Source organism: Venustampulla echinocandica (assembly GCF_003357145.1).
Source record: "Venustampulla echinocandica strain BP 5553 chromosome Unknown scaffold_14, whole genome shotgun sequence".
Taxonomy (NCBI): Eukaryota; Fungi; Ascomycota; class Leotiomycetes; order Helotiales; family Pleuroascaceae; genus Venustampulla; species Venustampulla echinocandica.
The window spans coordinates 71,431-92,782 of NW_022474219.1; the positions used below are offsets into that span (position 1 = coordinate 71,431).

General features: G+C 49.1%; 8 protein-coding genes across 8 annotated transcripts; 4 read left to right on the top strand and 4 right to left on the bottom strand.

The window, feature by feature from the left end:
* Positions 1–198: 198 nt before the first annotated feature.
* On the top strand, positions 199–1,434 carry BP5553_10217 (uncharacterized protein; the record flags this gene model as incomplete). The annotated part of the gene is made up of 4 exons (XM_032018840.1): positions 199–407; positions 477–753; positions 804–1,351; positions 1,404–1,434. 4 exons carry the CDS (start codon positions 199–201, stop codon positions 1,432–1,434), a joined length of 1,065 nt encoding a protein of 354 aa, XP_031864864.1.
* A 622-nt stretch (positions 1,435–2,056) lies between these two features.
* Positions 2,057–3,370, bottom strand: BP5553_10218 (RING protein; the record flags this gene model as incomplete). The annotated part of the gene is made up of 1 exon (XM_032018841.1): positions 2,057–3,370. The coding sequence occupies one exon, from the start codon at positions 3,368–3,370 to the stop codon at positions 2,057–2,059; it is 1,314 nt and encodes a 437-aa protein (XP_031864865.1).
* A 703-nt stretch (positions 3,371–4,073) lies between these two features.
* On the top strand, positions 4,074–4,855 carry BP5553_10219 (uncharacterized protein; the record flags this gene model as incomplete). Its single annotated transcript, XM_032018842.1, has 3 exons — positions 4,074–4,098; positions 4,271–4,456; positions 4,596–4,855. The coding sequence occupies 3 exons, from the start codon at positions 4,074–4,076 to the stop codon at positions 4,853–4,855; spliced, it is 471 nt and encodes a 156-aa protein (XP_031864866.1).
* Positions 4,856–6,101: 1,246 nt separating this feature from the next.
* BP5553_10220 (TPR-like protein) lies at positions 6,102–8,707 on the bottom strand (the record flags this gene model as incomplete). The annotated part of the gene is made up of 3 exons (XM_032018843.1): positions 6,102–8,363; positions 8,418–8,588; positions 8,645–8,707. 3 exons carry the CDS (start codon positions 8,705–8,707, stop codon positions 6,102–6,104), a joined length of 2,496 nt encoding a protein of 831 aa, XP_031864867.1.
* Positions 8,708–9,157: 450 nt separating this feature from the next.
* BP5553_10221 (ATPase) lies at positions 9,158–10,344 on the top strand (the record flags this gene model as incomplete). The annotated part of the gene is made up of 8 exons (XM_032018844.1): positions 9,158–9,172; positions 9,234–9,346; positions 9,400–9,410; positions 9,463–9,788; positions 9,835–9,883; positions 9,936–9,945; positions 9,997–10,003; positions 10,192–10,344. The coding sequence occupies 8 exons, from the start codon at positions 9,158–9,160 to the stop codon at positions 10,342–10,344; spliced, it is 684 nt and encodes a 227-aa protein (XP_031864868.1).
* A 153-nt stretch (positions 10,345–10,497) lies between these two features.
* BP5553_10222 (RNA-binding, RBD) lies at positions 10,498–11,421 on the bottom strand (the record flags this gene model as incomplete). The annotated part of the gene is made up of 3 exons (XM_032018845.1): positions 10,498–10,898; positions 11,009–11,322; positions 11,387–11,421. The coding sequence occupies 3 exons, from the start codon at positions 11,419–11,421 to the stop codon at positions 10,498–10,500; spliced, it is 750 nt and encodes a 249-aa protein (XP_031864869.1).
* Positions 11,422–11,781: 360 nt separating this feature from the next.
* BP5553_10223 (putative F-box repeat-containing protein pof10) lies at positions 11,782–15,485 on the top strand (the record flags this gene model as incomplete). The annotated part of the gene is made up of 2 exons (XM_032018846.1): positions 11,782–12,202; positions 12,283–15,485. The coding sequence occupies 2 exons, from the start codon at positions 11,782–11,784 to the stop codon at positions 15,483–15,485; spliced, it is 3,624 nt and encodes a 1,207-aa protein (XP_031864870.1).
* An 847-nt stretch (positions 15,486–16,332) lies between these two features.
* On the bottom strand, positions 16,333–18,595 carry BP5553_10224 (uncharacterized protein; the record flags this gene model as incomplete). The annotated part of the gene is made up of 2 exons (XM_032018847.1): positions 16,333–18,452; positions 18,511–18,595. The coding sequence occupies 2 exons, from the start codon at positions 18,593–18,595 to the stop codon at positions 16,333–16,335; spliced, it is 2,205 nt and encodes a 734-aa protein (XP_031864871.1).
* Positions 18,596–21,352: the final 2,757 nt, after the last annotated feature.

Here is a 21,352-nt window from a genome sequence, read left to right on the forward strand (position 1 = left end):
CAGATAGAGTTTAAATGGTGAATTGAGATGGAAGCGACGGACAACGCTGGAGCGAGGATCTTGCCGCAGCAAAACCGTGTTGCGGGCAACTTGCCCCGCCAACACCAACACCAACACCAACAAACGAGCGTCACCAACGTGCTCCCGCGAACAATACACTACTAATACCCCAACTCCACCTCGGAGACCTTATAAATTATGGAAGAACAAAGCATCAAATCTCTTTTTAGCTCTGCGGAACGTCAGAGAAAAGAACTCGAGTCCTCATGGGACAGCAACACCGCCACTTACCAGCAGAACCTCGCCTCAGCTATTACCACATACGACGATTGTCTCAAGCTTGCCGGTCGTCTATCTTTCTTCAGCCCAAACGAAACGTTGGAGGACTTAACCTCGGGAGACCTCCAGTATGGTTACCTTTTCTATTCCTTTTAAACGCGCAGCTGTGGCTATGTACTGACACGGAACGCTTGAAGGTATCTTGTCATCAATTACCGCCTCGCTGAACTGATTCTCCGAACCTGCACTGAGAACCGCAAAAGCGTCATTCAGAAAGCGCGGGATGCCTACGAACGATACCTCAGCTTGCTGGATCACTATGAGATACTCAGCGGTCCTGACAAGAAATCATACCAAACATATACAGAGGACCCGACCTCTTTCTCCACCGTTTCGATTACAGATCCCAATGCTAGACGAAATGCGAAAATAGCAAATTTCAAACAGGAGAAGGAATTAAAGAAGAAAATCGAGGTTAATCTGCGAGCAATTTCATGGTCAAGAGCTATCTAATTTTGATCCAGTTTCTCGAGCAAAATCCCGCCTACCTCCAAAACGATGACGATGCCGTTCGAGAGTTGCACCTAGCAAATATTACTTTATGCACACACAACACCTTCCAACAACTCGAATCCATGAACCGTGAACTCGAAGTCCTCGCAATGGCACCTCCTACACCTCCCGCTGGCCCAGAAAATTTGGAACAGGATTACAGAGAACGAATGGGGTTGCGGGGTACAGAAGATTATTCCGATCGCCTGGATCGGCGAGATATGCTGTCCAGCAGCAACACTGGGCCCATCTTAAGCCAAGGGGGCAAGCCGTTAAGGCCATTTACGTTATTGGATAACAGACAATCGCTGAAGGATGGGGTGTTCAGATCTGGTCATAATCTGCCGACTATGACGATTGATGAGTACCTAGAAGAGGAGAGGGCTCGAGGTGGCATAATCGAGGGTGGCGGTGAGGCGAGTGGGAGATCTCCAGAGCCTGATGAGGATAACTATGAGAAAGCGGACGCAGAAACTGTGAAGGCTAGGGCATGGGATGAGTACGTAGAGGAAAATCCGAAGTAAGTTCAATCCGTACTCGCCGAGATGTAGAAATATCGCTAACAGTCATAGGGGCTCGGGAAATACTTTAAATAGAGGTTGATTAAATGGAAAGTCTTAGATACCCCTGTTTAAAATAAACCACTTTGTGACTGTAATTGCTGTACGATAAGAGGGAATCTATACCGAATCGAAATACGAATGTTCTCTTTCAACATTGTGTCATTTCACAGGCTGCTACTATCTCATTGTTCCGCTCTTACACTGCCAGTTTAACGAACAGTCACCTTCTCTCCTGTTAGCTAATCATCTTGGTGTTCATATTGTGTTTTAATTTGATCTTTGCGTTCTTCCTTGGCAGTTGCCAGACATTCAGCCGCGGTTTCATACCCCTCTCTCTCCTAGATTAAGGAAGCACAGATTTTAGAACGGGAGTAGAATTAGAATCACAGTCCAAATCCGTATCAGAATTAGAATCAGGTTCTAATGCCGGCTCTAAAGAACACCTGGATTCTAGCAAGTCTGCACCGAAGTCCCGTTCTGTACCGCTTATGCTTCAGCTTAGACGGAGAGGTTATGTCCGCCTTTTGTAGCTTGGGGGGGTTTGGTATAAGAGTTCTATTCAGCGCTCAAGAACCCGCCTCCTCAACCTCATTAGAGACCGTCATTATCCATTCTATCCGGGGTATAACATCACATAATATATAAAATTAGATTCTATTTTCTCACACCATAATCCGTCTTAAACCCTCCGTCCCACCTAACACCCTCCTCCCAGTAACAGCACACCTCCCTTTCCCACTTTCCCATTTCCCCCCGTTTCCCTTCATAAATTCCTCTTGTTTATCATGGTTTCCTTCGACCCATCGATGGATACATGTATAACAATATACAAACCCCGTCTGACACGCTGTCGTGGTGGTGATCTCACCTTCGCAGATAGGACATAACTCTGAATCCTCGGGGATTGGGACGGTGTATATAGGTAATAGGGAAACTGCCGCTATGGCGGGTTTCTGTATTTCCCTTTCTTCTTTCTTCTCGTCTTCGGGTTGTGATAGTTCCGAAGAACTTGACTTTTTCTGAGGTCCGAACCTTGTTGATAAGGTCGAAAGTCCCGAAACAATAGGGGGCGGTAATTCAATACCCTCCGTCGCCTTCCGTGATAATTGCCTTGCAAAATCCGAAGCATGCCACCACTCCAAGAACTTCAGCGCAAAGATACTCGTCGGAAGCAAAATCTTTAGACTGCTTAGAGCCTGTTCCCCAATTCTCCTCGGACTGAACAAACTGTTGACCCCCAAGTTGCTTCCAGCCGCACCGGAAGCAGTAGCACCCTTAGGTTCATGCAATGCAGCAATAGCCTTATAATCTTCCTGACCCAGCCTCCTCATCCGCGTCCCGATCAGCCAGAAGAAGGGATTATGAAACCGACTATTATCAAATAGATACGCGACGTTAAACGCCAGCACGGCGAAATAATATGCCGCATTCACGCTAGGATATACATTCCTTAGAAACCAGCGATAATAATGCAATATCCGCTGCTTGATTGTCGGGTTTGCAGGCATGCGGGTATAATTCCCGCCCAACAGCGCCCGCGGCGTATTGATTTCGTAGCTCTCGTCCAATTTTCTCTTGATGTACGGAAGTCCCACCATGACTGCTAAATTCCGCCATATGTCTCCCTCGCTCAATTGTAGTGCCTGTCGTACATGTCCTGGTGCGCCGACTTGCGCTCGCGGGATTTCACCCCCGCGTAGGGCCTTCTCGCGCTTTAGCCCATAGAAATTTTCCGTGAACCCGCCGCCATGGGTTCGTAGGTAGTAGCGCTCTACTACTACCATCAACACAGCGTATATCTCATCGAAGGAGTTTAGTACGCGGAGGAGGTAGCGCGGATGGCGATGGGTTGCAACGGTTAGGAGGTATCGGAGCGAGGGAGGGAGGAGGGCGGAGAGTTGGGCCTCGGAGAGGATTTCGAAAAGGGAAGGTTTCTGGTCGTCGAAGGTCGACTGGAGGGCTGTCATAAACTCCATCTTGGAGCGATTGTGACAGTATGTTGGAGGAAGAGAAGTGCAATTGATGGATGATAACTTGTATGAAGTTATGACGAGGCTGAGACGTTTGGACGTTTATCCGCTGCCGAGGTTCAACACGTCATCACGTGAATTGGCATGCCCCCTTTTCTGGAAAGCTCGGCTCACTCGGTCACAATGAAGCATTGAAGCATATACCACCAGTGCGGAAAAGAATGGATGAAGTGTGGCCAAATATCCCTCCGAATCCTATAATTTATACACTCAGGAACTAGCCTTTCCTGCTACTTCAGGAATGGGACCCTAAGAATCGCGGACTGCCGAGACGGTGCCCTCCCACAAAGCCAAGTGCCTCCTGCTCCGAAGCCACCTTGGGTAGGCAATGAACGAAAAGCGAGTGTAAGGAGCTCTATAAAATACTTTCTATCATAATTTCTGTTGTCCTACAATATTCTCAAGGATATACAATCAAATGATTATTTCTCCACGATTCTTTTGCACGAGATGGGTTTGAACGTGACCACGCTTGCTCAACAGCTAGGTACCTACCAACCGTGTATCAGACCACATCAAGTGATGTTTCCTACGTCATCCCCTATTAGCAAAGGTAAATTCGACATCGACCATTCAATCCCTTCCTTATCATATATTTCACCTCGAGGGCTTCAAGATATATTCAAGAAATACAACAATTTCGTTCACAATGAGCACTACGAATGTACCCAAGAGTTCGTCCTCTCCCTTTGCTTGGATTCATATTTCCATTACCTCGTCCAGGCATCCAAATGCTTCAGTCTAGCTTCAACCCATCTACATCCGCCCTACCTACTCACAGTCTTCATTTGTGCTTCCTCTCTTGACCATCATCATCTCGCCCACTAACACCTCGCCCTCGCACAGAAATAGGGAACGCTACATTCCCGAACTTTGATCCTTTCAACGACCCGGGTCAAGGAAGCGCCAGCAACAGTCAACGCAATGATACAGGGCCCCCTGAACGCAGAAGCTCCCCTGTTGCAACTGGCAGGAAAGAACCACCAACCACGCCGCAACCCCTTTCACAAGAACATCATGGTGATGAATGGGGTATGGTTTCCCTCTCTTTCCATTTCGTTATGTCACATCACATCATGAAGCGATCCTCAAGGATTTAAACAAGTTTTTCCAACCCTAATATCTATAAACCCACGGATAACCAAAAGCTCTCACTAACAAAACCCTTAAGACGCCAGCAAAACCCCGCCCTCCCGCTTCGGCAGCCGCAAAGGTAGTCTCTATGCCACACAGGGCACACGCGACGCCCACGGCGTAACCCGCAATTATGATCGCGACGCAGCATACCACGCCAAGCTCGCGGAGAAGGGATGGGGAGATCCGGATCGGCGTGGTAGCGCAAGCTCGAGGGATGCGAGCTTAGGCAAGAGTCCGAAGAGTAAAAGTCCACTTAACTTTCGGAAGAGGAGCGACAGCCCTGGCGGGATGTAGGTATAGGGCGAGAGCTTATGGGAATGGCAGTAACAAGGGCTTGGCCTGTCTAAAAGGGGAAAATATGGCGTTAAGTGAAGTCAAGGAATAAATGGCTGATATAGGCTGACCCACTGGAGTTCTGTCGGTGAATTTGGATGTGCTGAGTTAGGATGGGTGGGAATATGTGAATTATATTATCATATAGAGAATTATATGCCCAACAGGAACTACTCGTAGCATTTACTTAACTTAGTACCTCTTTACTCCCCTGGTTTCCCATTAATAGAGCTTACTATGTTATATAAGATAACACACTTATATAACTACATACGTAGGCAGCTATAAGATAGGACTAGATAGGAACCCCTATCTTACCGTCCACTCCCGTTAATTCTGCCAGGCGGCATGGTTTCGTTGCGTGACGACCGCACACCACCTTTGTTCTGCTCAGCGACATATTGACTTCGTTGCGTTACAATCGCCTACCACTTTCAATTTTGCCACCTCTATTCTGCTAAGCGGTACTGCTTTCGTTGCATTTCGGCCGCTCACTACTTCTGGTTTCTGCCAGTTATTCTGCCTGGCGGCATGATTTCGTTGCGTTACGATCGTTATTCACCACCTTGGTTTCTGTCAGTTATTCTGCTTGGCGGCATGATTTCGTTGCGTTACGACCGTTATTCACCACCTTGGTTTCTGTCAGTNCGTTATTCACCACCTTGGTTTCTGTCAGTTATTCTGCTTGGCGGCATGATTTCGTTGCGTTACGACCGTTATTCACCACCTTGGTTTCTGTCAGTTATTCTGCTTGGCGGTATGATTATCGTTGCGTTACGACCGTTATTCACCACCGTGGTTCTGCCGTTATTCTGCTGGGCGGCATAATTTCGTTGCGTTTCGGTCGTTATTCTCCACCTTTGGCTCTACCATTGTGTTATAACCATTCTAACAAGTACAATCACACTACAACACAGAGTAAACAAAGGAGGGGGAAGCATGTAGCAAGGAGGACAATTCAAACCATCTTGAGCTTTATATAAGGTGAGTAGGCTACCTAAAACTTCGGTCACGCCTTGAAGAAAGACGATGAATCCCCGACATCAAAACACCTTAAAACACCAGGCCCAATATTGATCCATCCATGCAAATGGGCAGTTACAGCACTGCCCATCAACCCAAATATGCCCGTGTCCAAAGAAATAAATGATAAACTCCCATCCTAATGCATATTTGCTTCTTCCTTCCCTCGATACACGATACAGCTCTAATCCTCATCCAGTCCATCCACATCAATAGCATCGGGGTTCTTCTCCACCGCCGCATGCTCTTGGGGAATATTTCCTCCTTGTGGCCCGGTACTAGCAGCGACGAAACCAACAGGTGCCCTAGCCTCCCGTTCTAACGCAGCCATAGCATCAGCTGCACTTTCTCCTTCTTCAGGAGCACCTCCGCCACCAGCAGCAACCTCCTTGGCCCTGGCCAGTGCTTGCGAGGCAATAAAATTAACATCTGTGTTATACTGTGCTTGCACGCTTCGCTTGATACGCAACATCTCCTTGAATGTATCCTCGTTTCCATGCTGCACTTCGAACTGCTCCCATTTAGTCCAGAAGCCAGGGCTCGTGCGGGGATCACAGAATTGCGATGCATGGCCGTAGATAGCGCGCGCGCGGTCGATCTCGCCGAGTCGTTTCTCCATATCAGCAAACTTGAGACACATGTCGCGAGCGTCTTTGTCCGGGAGCGCAGCGATGGCGCGCTCGTAGATAGGGCGTGTTGAGGGGAGACCGAAATTGGAGGCTGATTTGGTGATGTAGAAGTTGAACATATCGGCCCGGTCTTCGTCGGAGACGGCGCGGGTGGCCCGCTCGTAGATGCGCATTGCGTGGCGGGCGAGGCCCCGTTCCTCTTCTAGGTTGCCGTACATGAGATAGAGGACTTTGGCAAATTTTGGTGGACACCCTTCTACGGCTTGCTCAAAGAGGTCGCGGAGACGTTCGATGCCGATCTTGCGGTCTACGGCTTTGGTGAGGTATAAGTTCCATATCTCGAAGGCGACCGGGTAGCTGAAGAGATCAAGGCCCCGTTCGTAGATCTTGAAGGACTCCTCAAAGTACTTATTCTCTTCCAGAAGATTCGCATAGTTGACGACGGTTTGCGGAGTGGCGATTCTAAGCTCGAATATCCTCTCGTAAACCTTGCGGGTCTCCTCAAGAGTACTAACACTCTCAACAAGATCCACGTAAAAACTCCAGAGCTTCCAACTCTTATGGACTCGTTGTTGCGGGGATAGAGTTTCGTCGAAATAATCGACAGTAGAGCGTTTAGGGGCCTGGACTGCCTTAGCCATGATCTTCACGGCGTCCTCAAAGTTGTCATTCCTCAACTCCATCTCAGCCCACTCAATCCACATATCAGCGAGCTCTGCCACTGATTTGAAAGGCACCTTAACCGCTTTCTCCATGATGACTCTGGCGTTCCGTAAGTCACCACCCGTCTCGTAGAACTTGGCATAATTAGCCCATAACTCGTGGAATCGGCCCACTGCTTTCTTCGGCTGGACCGCTGCAATTGCATCTGTATATGTCTTGACCACCTCTTGCTTATTATCTCCCCATAACCCAATGCGTACATTCCATTCAGACACGTTGTTTGGATTTTGGCGCAGGAGTACATCGTTGATCAAGAATGGCCGTCGGTCCATCAGCTGCTCAAATCTCATCATCCGGATATCCAAGTCGAAATCCGCATTTTCATCCATGATTCCCTTTTCTGACCGCGCCGCCGCTTCCTCCATCAACTGACCAGTTATTGCCTCTTCAAATTCGACATACGAATCAAAAATTAGTGTAAAGTCTCGGACTGTCATGACCGTCGTGATCCCCTCTTCGAAGACATCTCTAGCCTTCTCAAAGCTCCCTCTTGTGATCCAATAAGTGGCAAGCCCAGACCATAGCTTCCCCCTCTGGTCAGCAAATCTCTCGATACCACTTCGGATGATCCGTTCCACGTCAATGCCCACTTCATCCCCGGTCTCCACTTCTTTGGCGTGGTCAACAAGCAGATCGACCATCTCACTCCAAAGTTGGTAGTGGCTCTTTCCATTCTTGCTTCGAAATTTAGGGTTGTTTAATATTTCCATATATTTCTTAACGGCATCGGTATATCGTCCATTCTCAATCAATAGCTCGATAAAGTCTTCCGCATCTTCTGGGTGAATCTGCATGTATCTACGCCATATATTGATGGCCGTTTGTCCTGATGCCGAGTTGGCGAATGGGCGGTATAGGGCCCATATCCGGTTGTGCTGTGTAATTGGTAGTGCTCGGAGCGCTCGATCGAATGTTCGTCGGGTGAGGGTAACGATGGGTTGAAGCAGTAAAAATGAAAGGTACATTTCCCATATCCGGGGCATCTTATTGAGAAGAATGAGAGCTCTTTCGAACAGGGAGTTGACTTTCGCATATTCGGAGGCGAAGATGGCGGGATTTAGCTGTTTTAAATGCTTCTTTCGGAGATTTAAGTACTGATAAGAGTTAGCTATGGTATGTTCCCAGATCAGAGGAACGCCGTATCATACCATCTTCCAAAGCTTGTAGGACCGCGGCAGCTGCCGGCATGCCCTTTCGAGGACGTAAGCCTGTTCATGCACACTGCCATGTTTGAATTTAAACTCGACGTATGTCAACCACGGCTTTAGAGTTCCAGGATCCCGCAGAATGTCTTGCTCGTAGATGGTATCTTCTTCGGACTGTAGTTTTGTCAGCTATGGCCGTAGGATCACGGCAATGGAAATTTCGAGCTTACTATCAAGTATAGATCTGGTTGTCCTCGGGATAGCTTGGACTTCGGCACACCGGGTGTAGCCATTGCGGGCAGAAGCTCACCAGGCATTCTCTTCCTGGCGCCAAATCGTGATTGTGCGAAGCCACCGTGGATATATTAATGGGACGACAAGGAAGCTCTTCACATTCGACTTCAACTGCTCCGGCGCGTCTGTAGTCGCGGATCAGTTTGAAGAAATCATGCGGAAGCTTAGCGTGGGAGCCTTAGGATAGCTGTGCGCGTATCGCAAGGCGATAAGGCTGCAACGTCGCTGTGTGGTCGCCTACTACGTGCTCCCCTGTCGTTCGATGTAGTGGGAGGTCGGAGAGCTTTACGAAGTACGGAGCATTGGATTGCACTGCTATCTACCAGCTACCAAAACGCCTCCGAAGCTCACAGATTTGAGCGCTTTGACTAGGGATACCTTACCCAAGTTAATGTCAATCTGATCTTAAACCAGACTTGCTTTTTAAAGTTGATCGCAATACCTTCAGCATGTCAGGAGCCGGGGTAGGACAAGATATCCAGCTCTGTGTCGTCCCCGAATCCAATCCAACTGACCGTTATCCAGAATCGAGAGGCGGTTTTCCCAACCCGCCAGTCGCTTGGGCTGATGAAAGCGAAGCTCAAGGGAGCTCAGACTGGTCATGATCTGCTGAAGAGAAAGAGTGAAGCACTTACCAAGTAACCCCCCTCCTCCCTACAGTAATGGACACCACTAACGCGGCTCTCTACAGACGATTCCGAGGTATTTAATTCCAAAGCCTGAAACTTTAATACAATCTCTTACCTGAGACTAGAAATTACGAGACGGATTGACGAGGCGAAACGCAAGATGGGCAGAGTCATGCAGATTGCAGCATTCTCGCTGGCAGAAGTCACATATGCGGTTGGAGGAAACATTGGCTACCAAGTCCAGGAATCCGCAAAATCGGCCCGCTTTCGAATACGGACGAAGCAAGAGAATGTGTCTGGTGTTTTCTTACCAGCATTCGAAAGCTATACCACAGAGGGGAACAGCGACTTTGGCTTAACAGGTCTAGGAAAGGGCGGGCAACAGGTCCAGAGATGCCGAGAGACATATGCTAGGGCTGTGGAAACGTTGGTCGAACTTGCGAGTTTACAGGTGGGCGTGATTCCAGCGTGCATGTAGACTAGAACTGACTTCTTAGACTGCGTTCGTTATTTTGGACGAGGTTATTAAGGTCGTTAACAGGAGAGGTAAGAATATCACCATACCCTATTTTGCAGTTTAATCGCTAACATATTTTAGTAAATGCCATGTTAGTACCGCAAAGACGATTCTATTACGTATAACTATTAATGTTTAATAGCGAGCATGTGATCATTCCAAGGACAGAGAACACAATCAAATGTAGGAGATGACCTGCCAATATTGCAGATTACCAGCTAATGTTTACAAGATATCAACTCTGAGCTTGATGAATTAGACAGAGAAGAGTTCTTCCGTCTAAAGAAGGCATGCTTCACTCATACCCAAGCCTTGCCTTAGCTAACCATTGGAACAGGTTCAAAACAAGAAGCAAAGAGATACTGCAGCACAGGATGTGGAGATGAAGTTAAGGAGAGAAGCAGCGGAGAAGGCAGGCGATGACAAGGAGAATGAAACTAGTGGCGGGGATCTACTAGGTGACGAGGAAGATGCAGATGTTATTTTTTAATCCGGGTAAGCGTTTGCATAGGTTCATTTGGAAATAACGTCAAGCACGGTGTAACATCAGGGCTCATATATCAGGTTGAGGCAACTATGAATCCAATACAATCAGTCATTTTGGCCCCCTAACTCCTTTCTTAAAGTGCAATTATTCTTCCCTCTACTGTCTCTGGTAGGTGACCTTAATTATCTGTCCGTCAGGACCCAATGCCATTCCTGCCGTATTCTCCTTGGCGCTAATAGCACCCGCCTCGCTTTCATACTCCACGAAGGCAATACCACTCCGACCAGGAACCAAGCGGACCTCCCTGAAGCCCTCAAACCGCCCAAAGATCGCCGACAACTCGGCCTCGTATTCATCGGCCAAGTTCTGCACGAACAGGATCTTATTGGGAGGAAGATATTCGTCTGGGATAACAGCCGCGCCTGCTGGGTTGGAAGATTTGAGACCAGCACCACGAGGGGCTTTGATGGGTCTGGCTGCCGCGTCGGGAACGCCCTGGACACCTGGTCGCTTGAGAAGCTTCTGGGACTCTGCCGCTTCGGCTGCCTTTTTCTTGTCTGTGGGGGAGATGCACGTCAGATATTATACGCGGAAACGTAGTTAGAAGCGGGTATTTCAGGCAGGGAAAAATAGAAGTGGATGAAGAGCGAAATAAGAATGGGCTTACCCTTCTCCGCTAACCGCCGGCGTTTATGGCTCTCGAAGTCCTCCTCATTTCCAGTGCGCTTAACGGTAGCATCGCTGCGTGTCTTCGCAAATGCAAGCTGCATCTCCTTGCCAAAGAGCTCGAAGCCCTGCACTTCCTCGATGGCTTTCTGTGCGCTCTCCACATCGCCAAACACTATAAACGCCTGTCCTTTCGCCTTCAGGTTCGTCTTAGCCACAATATCGATAATCTCCCCATATTCGCTGAAGAGTTCTTGTAGCGATTCTTTTAGTTGCGCCGGCTTAATTCGCTCTTCCAGGTTGCGAACATAGACCCTACACATGAATTACCACATTAGCGGCTTGCCAACGATACGTGTCGGGGTGCAATGACACGTACGTTGCATTTGGTGGTGGAGGGGCCGTGGATGCCATTTTTGTAATTGTATATATTTGGATTGGGAATGTTCTTCTGAAGACTGAAGTCCTTCAGCCTTGAGGTTAACCAAAGCGGAATTTTGATAAAGGCTGGGGGCCTGAGGGCCTGAGGTATTAACACGCGCATACAAACATGCTGCCTCAGGCAATAATATACGATCCCGAGATTGGCATTACAAGGATCCTTATTAGGTAATCTCCCATCTCCCAAAACCGAACGACAGCAAAAGTTTTTCGATAAATACAACATCAACAAGGAAGACACGACTCTCAATATCCAAATTACACCTCACAGACTGGCCCAGATATTGTTGGCCTAGTCAAACTTACAACCCCAAGTTTTCACGACCCAATTTTATGCAGCCAGAGCCCACCGAAACTTCCACACCCCTTTCCAACAACATCAACCCCCTAGAAACCAACGACAACTCCCAATATGGCTTTCATGACCATGAAGAGCTGCAATCCGCAGACTTGCAATTACGCGGCCCTCTCGTTGAAGACCGTGCGGGATTTGCAGCTTCAAATCGTACCAGTCCTGGTACCGGGTCCCCGCCATCCAATGGCCCAAGGGTCCAAGAGGAATTGGCACGATTGAGTCTGGGCGGAAGAAGTGGAGAAAACAGTCGACCTAAACCATCATTCCAACGAATTTCGGAGTATGAGAATGCTTTGTCGCATTCGCCGCCGAGAAGGCAGAGTGAGGGACCCGGATTTAAAGTAATCAAGAAGAAGGGCAGAAGACTTGACGCACCCCAGCTAGATCAATTCCCGAATGGTGTGTTTCCCCAAGATTGAACCAACGTTATACCCGTATTGCTTCGCTCTAGAATCAGACAAGATGCTAATGATTATCAGAGGTCCTAACTCACATTCTATCTCACTTACCCGCGGCGTCACTCTCTATTGTTTCTCAAGTATCCAAAAAGTTCTACGGTCTAGTCACCACTCATCACGCTTGGCGTGTCGCCTTTTCTCGGTTCTTCCCTGGCCCGGATACCATTGATACCCCGGATGCACCTATTCATACCAATCGGCGCGGTTCTGATCAAGAGGTTCGGGAACAACTTCGATCGGAGCTACGCGTATTCACTCGGTTGACTGGCCTTGCCTCCTGGCGCAGCGAATACATTTTGCGGACAAGGCTGCTTCGAAGCCTGGCTCGTGGCAAGCCAGCTCAGATCGCTCCAGGTCGCGGTGCCTCCTCTCGCTCCAACAGTGCTGCCAACAACGCGAACGCAGTAGTGACATACAGCTCCCAACTTTTTGCAACTGTCAATCACATCCATGCCAACTTCAGTAATGGCAAAAAGTCGCCCCGTTTCATTCATGGGACCGAGGAACTTGGTGCAGCTTGCTCTAGTGATCCCAATATTGGCAAGGTGGACAATTGGGGACTTTCTGATCCGCAGGCTCTACCACAGTTCGCGGAGCTGTTTGTCGGGGAGCAGCCGTATGGATATGGCGATGGCCCCGCAGGGCTTCCGAACTCAATGGACCTCAGCCAACCTTTTGGCATGGTTTATGGTGAAGGATTTCCAGGAGGCCAGACCTACTTCAGATCGACAGAAGAAATGCGAGGCCGCTTTATAAACCATCCAAATGATATTGTTGATCATCGGTGTGGTATACCAACCATTCCTGGAATTACAGAAGCTATCTCTGCTGTCTGGATTGCCCAATCGACTGCTGTTCCTGTTTCTACAAGTGGCCTGGTTGGAATCATGACTGGATCAACTTTGGGCATCGTTACAACTTACTCTCTTGGTGCGGATACTCCTCATGGACGCCGTATTCCTAAAGGTCAGTTGACAGCGAAATGGGTTCTCAGTCCGGGCGTTCCAATCATTAGCCTCAGGGTCGACGATGCTTATAGCCCAACACGTAAAGCTTCTGGCCGAATCTGGGCTGTTGCTCTAAACGCTCTGGGGGAAGTGTTCTATCTCACCGAGCACCTTAGGTCTCCTCTTGTTGATGCCAAGGTCAAGGAAGATGACACTATCAGACATGCCTGGAATACCGGTCGTTCTGCATTTTGGAATCTCGTTGAGCCTTCGCGTCGTCTTGCCCGAGACGATCCATATAATGAGTCCGAGACTCATGGCAGCTACTCGCCGAGGTCGTCCAAGCAACGGCGTTTGTCCAAAGCTCAAGTTGTCGCTGAGACATTGGAAATAGAAAAGTATCTTGCTTATCGTCCAGCTCATTTCCGCAAGATATGTCAAGGGTGGGACATGCGGAGACGGCTAGAAGTTGATTTTGCTGGTGATGATGGCAACGGTGCTGGAGAGGGCATCGTCGTGATTAAGTGTGGTCTCGAGGAAGGGCAAAATGCAGAGCTCAGAAGATTCACGCGATGGAAGGCTGAGCAGGATTCTCGTAGAGAGTACCCAACGCCCAAAACTCCTCAAATGCCCACAGATGCACCCACAATGGCCTCGTTGTTTGGTGGAGGCACAGTCATTACACCTCCTAGGAACTCTTCCCCCGATCGATCTCGGACATCATCCGTGTTTGGGGATAGGGTCGTGACAAGCTCTCCCAACAAGACGTCGCCAGAACACTCGCCATACACACCGAGTACTCCATCTCGACAGTCCATATCTGCGAATCTTCTTGAGGAATGGAGGACGTCACTTCTATCATTGGAGAATCATCCAGTAGACCAAATTACGACAAGTGCAATCGATATGTCCACGTACGCTTTAACTACTCTTGGCGAAGATCCGCTTCAGACAGTCAATGGCAACTCTGGGCTTCCATCACCGTTTGGTACTCCTTCCGGCTCGGGTGTAGGCCCAACTCAAATTCCTGGTCACAGAGCACGTTTCTTGGCAGTTGGGACAAACACTGGCAATGTGGTCATGTGGAATATGCGAGGCCCTCAATCTACGAATCCAGTATTGGTGAACGAGTTACAACCACTTCGAACTATTTATACGGATTCTCCACAGATCTCCTGTGTTGCCGTATCTGCTCTCCATGTTGTTCATGGTGGTAACGATGGTCTTGTCCAGGCATGGGATCCTCTAGCCTCTACTCTTCAACCTGTCAGAACTCTCAATTCCCGATTTTCATCTCGTGCTCGACGCCGTTTAGCTCAAGCAGAAGCGTCAGCTCAAGGGGTTGGGATTAACCTTTATGCTGCTGGCACCATTGCCCTTGATCCGGATCCAACGATATTACGTGGGATGGTCTCGTTAGGAACTCACCTCCGCTATTGGTCCTATAGCTCCTCCGCAGCCGACCAGTATAAAAGCAAGAAACGCCGTCTTCGTCTTTCCAACGAGCGCGGAAGTAATGGAGGTCCTGATAAGTTCTCTAGTAGTGGAAGAGGTGCTTTGATGGGCTACATTGCTACTGAGCAAGAGGAACTGAGGAAGGAAAAACTGCGCAGGGCAAGAGAAGAAGCTCGTCTTCTTGGCAGATTCGGCGTGGGCTTGGGGGGGTTAAGTGAAGAAGAAGCACTTAAATACGCAGAGATGGTATCCGCCGAAGCTTTTCAACATGATCTAGAACGGCGCATGAGCATGAGCACGAGCACTAGTGATGGAGGATACCATGCTGACACGGGTGAAACTTCCTCGGTGAATGGAGAAGCTGTCTGGAGCAGCAGCAGCGCTACTGTGACTCCAGAAGGCAGCGTTCAAGGCCAATCCTATACTTCCCCCAAGCACAACGCGGACGATGAATTCGACCAGGATATCGAAGAGGCCATCCGACTTTCTCTTCTCGATGGGGTGGATGAAGGCGGAAGATCGCCGCGAGCATCTGGTTGTGGGGATTATGACATCCCAATCAAGTACAAAGCCAAGAAAAGCAGACGCTCGGCATCTTCGTCTCCTTCCTCCAGTAAGGCAAGCAAGCATCGTGTCAAGACGATGGCTTCTGGAAGCAGTTGCAAAGAACCCGTCGCTGCTGACGATCTGGATTATGCCCTTCGGCTAAGCTTGGCGGAGGCTAGAAGTAAAGGGCAAGCTGTCGAGGATGTGGAAGAGGATGAATTCCCGACTCTAGAGAGGCGTGAGGTTGTTGGGAAAGGCAAGGGGCGAGCGTGGTGATTTTAGGATGTTGTTTCAGGTGATTTGGTGTTTTTGGTGATTTGGTGATGCTAAGATTAACTACGGGTGTTGCTTTCGATTCCTTAATCAGATTTAGTGTTTCAATTCTTTAGACCTGTGCAGCCACATAATACCTCTAGCAGGGCTGTAGCTCTATTCAGCGATGCGCAATTTATATCACTTCAATTCAGGCCAACCTCGTTTAAATCCATTGCCCTTACAAATGAAATATATGTGAAGTTTGCGTGCAACTAACTATTCTGTGCCGCCGAATCTAGAAATTTCGCGTTTACATCCAGATTCGCAGTTTACCACTGGCAGCTAGTACATCATCGCTATCAAGAGAATGCCGAGTCTTAACCATCTTGCTTCCTTTTGTAATATATTCCTGAGGGTTCGTCGGTTTCAAGAAACGAAGTTGGGAAAGAGGAAATGACACACCGTAATAGTCGATCAGAAAATATATGCATGTATAGGACAACTAGGGGCATTACACTAGGAATAAGGGCTTTCGAGGATATATCCATCACCGAGTATAGATACGTAGTTCGCTCATCATATGTAATTGTAATTGTATATATTTCCAGGATATAATTTTTAAGAAGCAGTCCGCCTTGCTTTTGTTTCTTTAAACCATCATCGCCTCAGCTCACCCACCAACTTTCGTCCCAAGTCAAACTATTATATACAAGTAATGCTATTATTACAATTGAATTATATGTTGTCGAATGATGCTTGCTCCCAAGCACCGGGTATATGCATTTAAAAAATGAATCCCTCCAACGCCTACTTCGCCGCCGGTTCTGTGTCTCCCAAGGATCAAAAAGTCATCAAAAAAGCCATCAAGTCATATCGTATACGCAATGCAAATAACCACGTATACTCCTAGAACTCCGCTCATTGGTCTCCGCAAGCCCGCCGCATCATTTTTCTTCCCCGTCGCTTTTGCTGACGAAGTGGGTGTGGCTCCCGCAGCTGCAACAGTAGTTGTTGCGAACCCGATCCCGCCGGGCCCGAGACTGATCGTTTGGCCATTGTATATATCGGTCGTTGTTTTGGCGCCTGGGCCAATTGTGAACGTAGTGCCGCCAATTACCACTAATGAGCCCCCGATCTCTGTCAGTGTAACCCCGCCGGCCGTGATTATTCGTGTGGTTGGATTGAACGGATATGAGAGTGTTGTGCTTCCAAGCCCTACTCCAGCGGGACCAAAAGTGATCGTATGCCCATCGATAACAGTTGTCAATGGAGTTGACCCTGGGCCTATCGTGAACGTCATGCTGTTAACCACGGCAAGTGTTGATCCGATTTCAGTTATCGAAAGCCCCCCAGCAAGTCCGAGCTGCGTCCCAGTCGGATGTGCAGCGCCTCCAATCGTTGTTCCATGATAATAAATTCCACCTGGCCCGATAGTGATGTGCTCCCCATTCAATGCCACCGTCTTGGGGGTGATTCCGGGTCCATACGTATAAGTAATCCCATCAACAACAGCTATAGAGGACCCAATTGCTGAAATCACCTGTCCATCGACAATAACAACATTGGTGGGTTGGGGGCCAGCGGGTGGTACTGTGGTCTGAGCAAATCCTAAGCCTCCAGGTCCGATCGAAATGGTTTGCCCGTTCACCACTATCGTCTGCTGTGGCGCTCCCGGTCCTATAGAATATGTCGACCCATCAATCACAGCAACTGACTGCCCCAACTGTACCGGTACGCCTTGAATGGTGGTTCGTTCTGGAGCGCCAACGAAAATACCGCCCTTGTTCGGGGGTAAATTGATGGCAGTCCCGGCTCCAACCACTTGGGAAGGGTTAACCGTAAAGATCTGCCCGCCTTGGGTGATTGTCACTGGCGGCGGATTCCCGTTACCATTACCATTTCCATTACCATTGTTTCCAGGCCGAGGCACATTCACGGTTTGTGTTCCAATGACAACCTTGGTGGGGTCAACAACCACAGGCACGCCGCCTACTGTTATAGTGGGGGTTGGGGTGTTTCCATTGCCATTTCCGTTTCCGTTTCCGTTTCCGTTTCCGTTTCCGTTTCCGTTTCCGTTTCCATTCCCGTTTCCATTACCATTTCCGTTGCCATTTCCATTCGGGTCGGCGCCACCAGTTGGTACTGGATTTCCATCTGGTCCGAGAGTAACGATAGGGATAGCAGTCGTGCCTCGGCCTGTAGGAGGTCTTATTGGGCCCCACGATATCTCGTCGGTTGGATCGGGGTCATTTGGTTCTTTATTCGTAACGGTCCCGCCAGGAAACCCAAGATCTCCTGGAGTGGTGTAAGAAGTGACCGGATTTTTGCTTGTAGTGATGACAGTAGTTGTCATTTTAAAGGTACTAGTAGAAGGGACAAAGAGGGGCCCGGTCGTCGGATGTACACCCCAGACTTCAGATGTGCCCACCGGCGACGGAGGTATGGCCGCACTTTCAGTTGCGGTGCAATATGTTGGAGGCGTAAATTCTGGTACACTCGAAAAAAATGGCATCGAGGCATTTGGGAAAATTGTGAGCGTGACTGTGTTTGGGTTCGGGAGGATTTCCCAGACTGTGACTTGCTCATCTGGCCTGAGAGGCCAGCAAGGGGTAGTCGAAATGTTGGGCGCGGGATTATAAGTCGAAGATGGCAGACTAATCGGAGCCGAAGTTACGGTATTGTTGGTATAAGGAGGTGCGAGGGAACTGGATATAACTGAGCTGCTCTGGGAGGTTAAACCCTTTGATGGGCGTGTTGAGTTCGCCCATTTTGAAGACCAGATATTAGGTTTAGTGGTTAATGTACTTGATATTTGGGAAGTGCTCCCGTCATCGGTAGGATCTCCATTGTAATCAGGTGGATCGGTGGAAGCTGTGGTTGTTGGAAATGAGGTTGGGGGAGTGGGTTGGGCTATCACTCCCCTCGAAATCGGGGCAGATACTGTCGTTACTGACGTAGGTAAGTCAAGAGCGATGTTAACATTTGCATCTAGAGAAAATCAATTAATCAGCGTGTCGAACTGAGGAGGTGATAGTGCGCCACATACTGAACGCGTCTCCAGAGTCCTGGGAATTGACCGTTAAAGCACCGTACTGGATCGCCCAGAACAGCGTCTGGCGAGAAACGAGCATGCCTTCGATCTATATGCGAGCCCCAAGTAGAGCTGGCACTGAAAGAATTGAGGGCGACATGCAGTGATGATTCAACTACAATTCTTGGTAAAGAACAGTCGTGTTGCAAAGAAGCCCTCAGTAGTAACGGTCGACGAGGGAACCAGATCTCGCAAGCAACCTAGGCGGGCACGCCGACAGGCACCGTACAGGTACGGGTACAAAAAACGACTGTGGGGGGCGGGGATAAAGAGAGAAACCCCGAGGGAGACCGAATAGACGACGTGACGTTCGGAAGGGTATCAAGTCATGGCAGAAGGGGCTTGGTTTGCGGAGTGCAGAGTATGCAGAGTGCAGATGGAAGAAATGAAAGGAATAAAGTGCGGTTACCTGCTGACGAGGTATAGCTTGGGTGGTAGTATATACAAATTAAAAGCGTCTCTCCCGTCGCTCCCCTCGCCAGGCTTACCTCCGCCTCCGAGGGCCGTTAAGAGCTTTTTGGCTTTGGCGAGTGCCTGGCGTGGCTGTTGTGGATCAGTGGCTGCGATCAGCAGTAATACGCACAAATCGAGTATTTCCCCTGCAATTGGTGTAATGTACTACTACCGTACGGAGTAGTACGTGCTGAGACTAACTGAGTCCCTAAGGACGGTACTCAGCACTTCTGTAGTGTCCAGTACCTCCCGTAGTCTGTGTGAGCCCGTGTCGCCGGGTTTGGGTTGTTTGGCCCCCCTTTCCGCCCCTTTAGCGTCAGGATAATCCATCTTGGCAGCCCGGCGGAGAAAGGAGCTGGAAGAGCTGGACGTGGGCGATGCTGGCATGGGGCTGGTGATCCTCTCGTCGCACTACTGGCGTTGTCGGTGCTTGCGTGTCTAGCCAGGGATCCCTACAAAGTACGCCAAAACTTCCCACCAAGAAGATGCTCAATTCAAGCCTCAGGGTATGCGATCAACGTTGCCTGCATCTTGTGTACCTCCAGGCAGTCGGGACCTCGGATGCCTATGCCCTGTCGGTGAACTGGGAGCCTATCATCCTTCCACCGAACAGGATGTCATATTCGGCTCTGACGGAATATATCTGCTTGCTCCGTGGCCTCTTACCCCTTGCTCCATGGTAGTGTTTTCGTCTGCGGAGGCTCAGGGAGACAAGTGGTGGTCAAATATGATACCGGGGGTACATACAGGAAAGGGAGCCTGCCTGCTGTATCTCCTCCGCCATGTGATTGATGTGCGACATTGGACGCGCTGGTTTCTCTGCTGTTGTTTCTTTTGCCGGGTGATTGAAATTGTAATTGGAATACTGAAGGCAGGCAGCGCAGTAGGATCAGGACAATCCTAGACTGCCCCCAAATGGAGTATTTTTGAAAGTCGTCGTACAGCACCCCCTCTGCTCTTGCATTCACGCACCAAATTTGTCCCCACCGAGTAAGGTTAACCATAATGCACCAAGCCCGGCCTTATTATTGACGCCAATTTCGCATCTTCACCAACTTTAATGCAATGACGGCAACAGCGACGATATTAATGGCTACCGTTTCCCCTTCGTGGGGAGCACCTACAATTTTAGAATCTTCAGATGAAGAGTTTCAACCAGAGATTGGACGGACGGGGTCATTGCTTGCAAAAGAGTAATGCAATAATGCGCTTATCCCGGGTTGATAACTCACGTTTGAACCTCAAGAACGGATTGCGGGTATCAAAAGCTTCTTATGAGTTCGTTTGTTGCTGCTGACCGTTAGGCAGTGCTGAGTCTCTGAGTCCAAGCATCAGGATCTGGTCACAAATCTAAATCCGGATCGAGCCTCCTCGGCGACCTAAGCACGAATCCGTGGAACAACAAACAGAGACACCATACCTGTCCTCGACTCCTAGAAAAGAACTATATGCGAAAAGATGCACCCCCTCACGTGCCAGGAGTCGGATTGGTTTCTGTGTGCCACCCCTTTACTCCCAGTACCTCGCCAGCCCCGCTTGATATGGATAAATGGACATAACGGGTGCCACTTGGACACAAACCACATGTTTATCAGGGATATAATTCTGCAACAACCCTAGACTTGGGGCATGTAGTTTTGAGCGATTCGTCCCCTCGCTATCGAAGAGTCTGGATTTTATTTACCCTTCGCACCCGACGCGCCGGTCAATCTGGCAATTGGGAGCCCTGCACTACCACAGACTCTGCAGAGGGGTCCACGATCGAATCACCCAGGCGGTACATCTCCTCCGCGGCGGAAAACATTCAGACAATTGCACAATTTCCTGCCCACCATCAAATCTGATGATTTGAGTAACGGAAGCAGGCAGACGTCAACTCGGGCTGATTGGCGGAGAGACGCTGAGGACGTCGAATCAATACTGTAAGAACGAGCTCGAAGCGCACGTAGCTGGTTGCTTATCTTCTGTTAAAGTAAATTTCTAGTTGATATTCACTCCGCAAAAGCCCCCGAGACACCTAACTAGTAGCTGCACAGTGTCGGCCAATGCACCAAAGTTATGGGGTGATCCCTGTGATTGAAGATCGGGAGTTGAAAACGTCCGTTTTCCTAATCGTACTATTGGCTCTGGTACGGCACCACCCCGAGGGTAGGTTGGTTTGATCGTCAAGTAAGATTTGGCTTAGGACCCCCATCTACTATTCCACATGTTTCTCAACAATAATCGGTCAAAAGCCTGACGCAACGGCAGCACTGGCGAATATATAGCGTATTCCAAGTAAATGACTTTCACCAATCTCGAGACTGCCTCCGTAACAGACAGAGTAATTAATAACCAAGGTGTC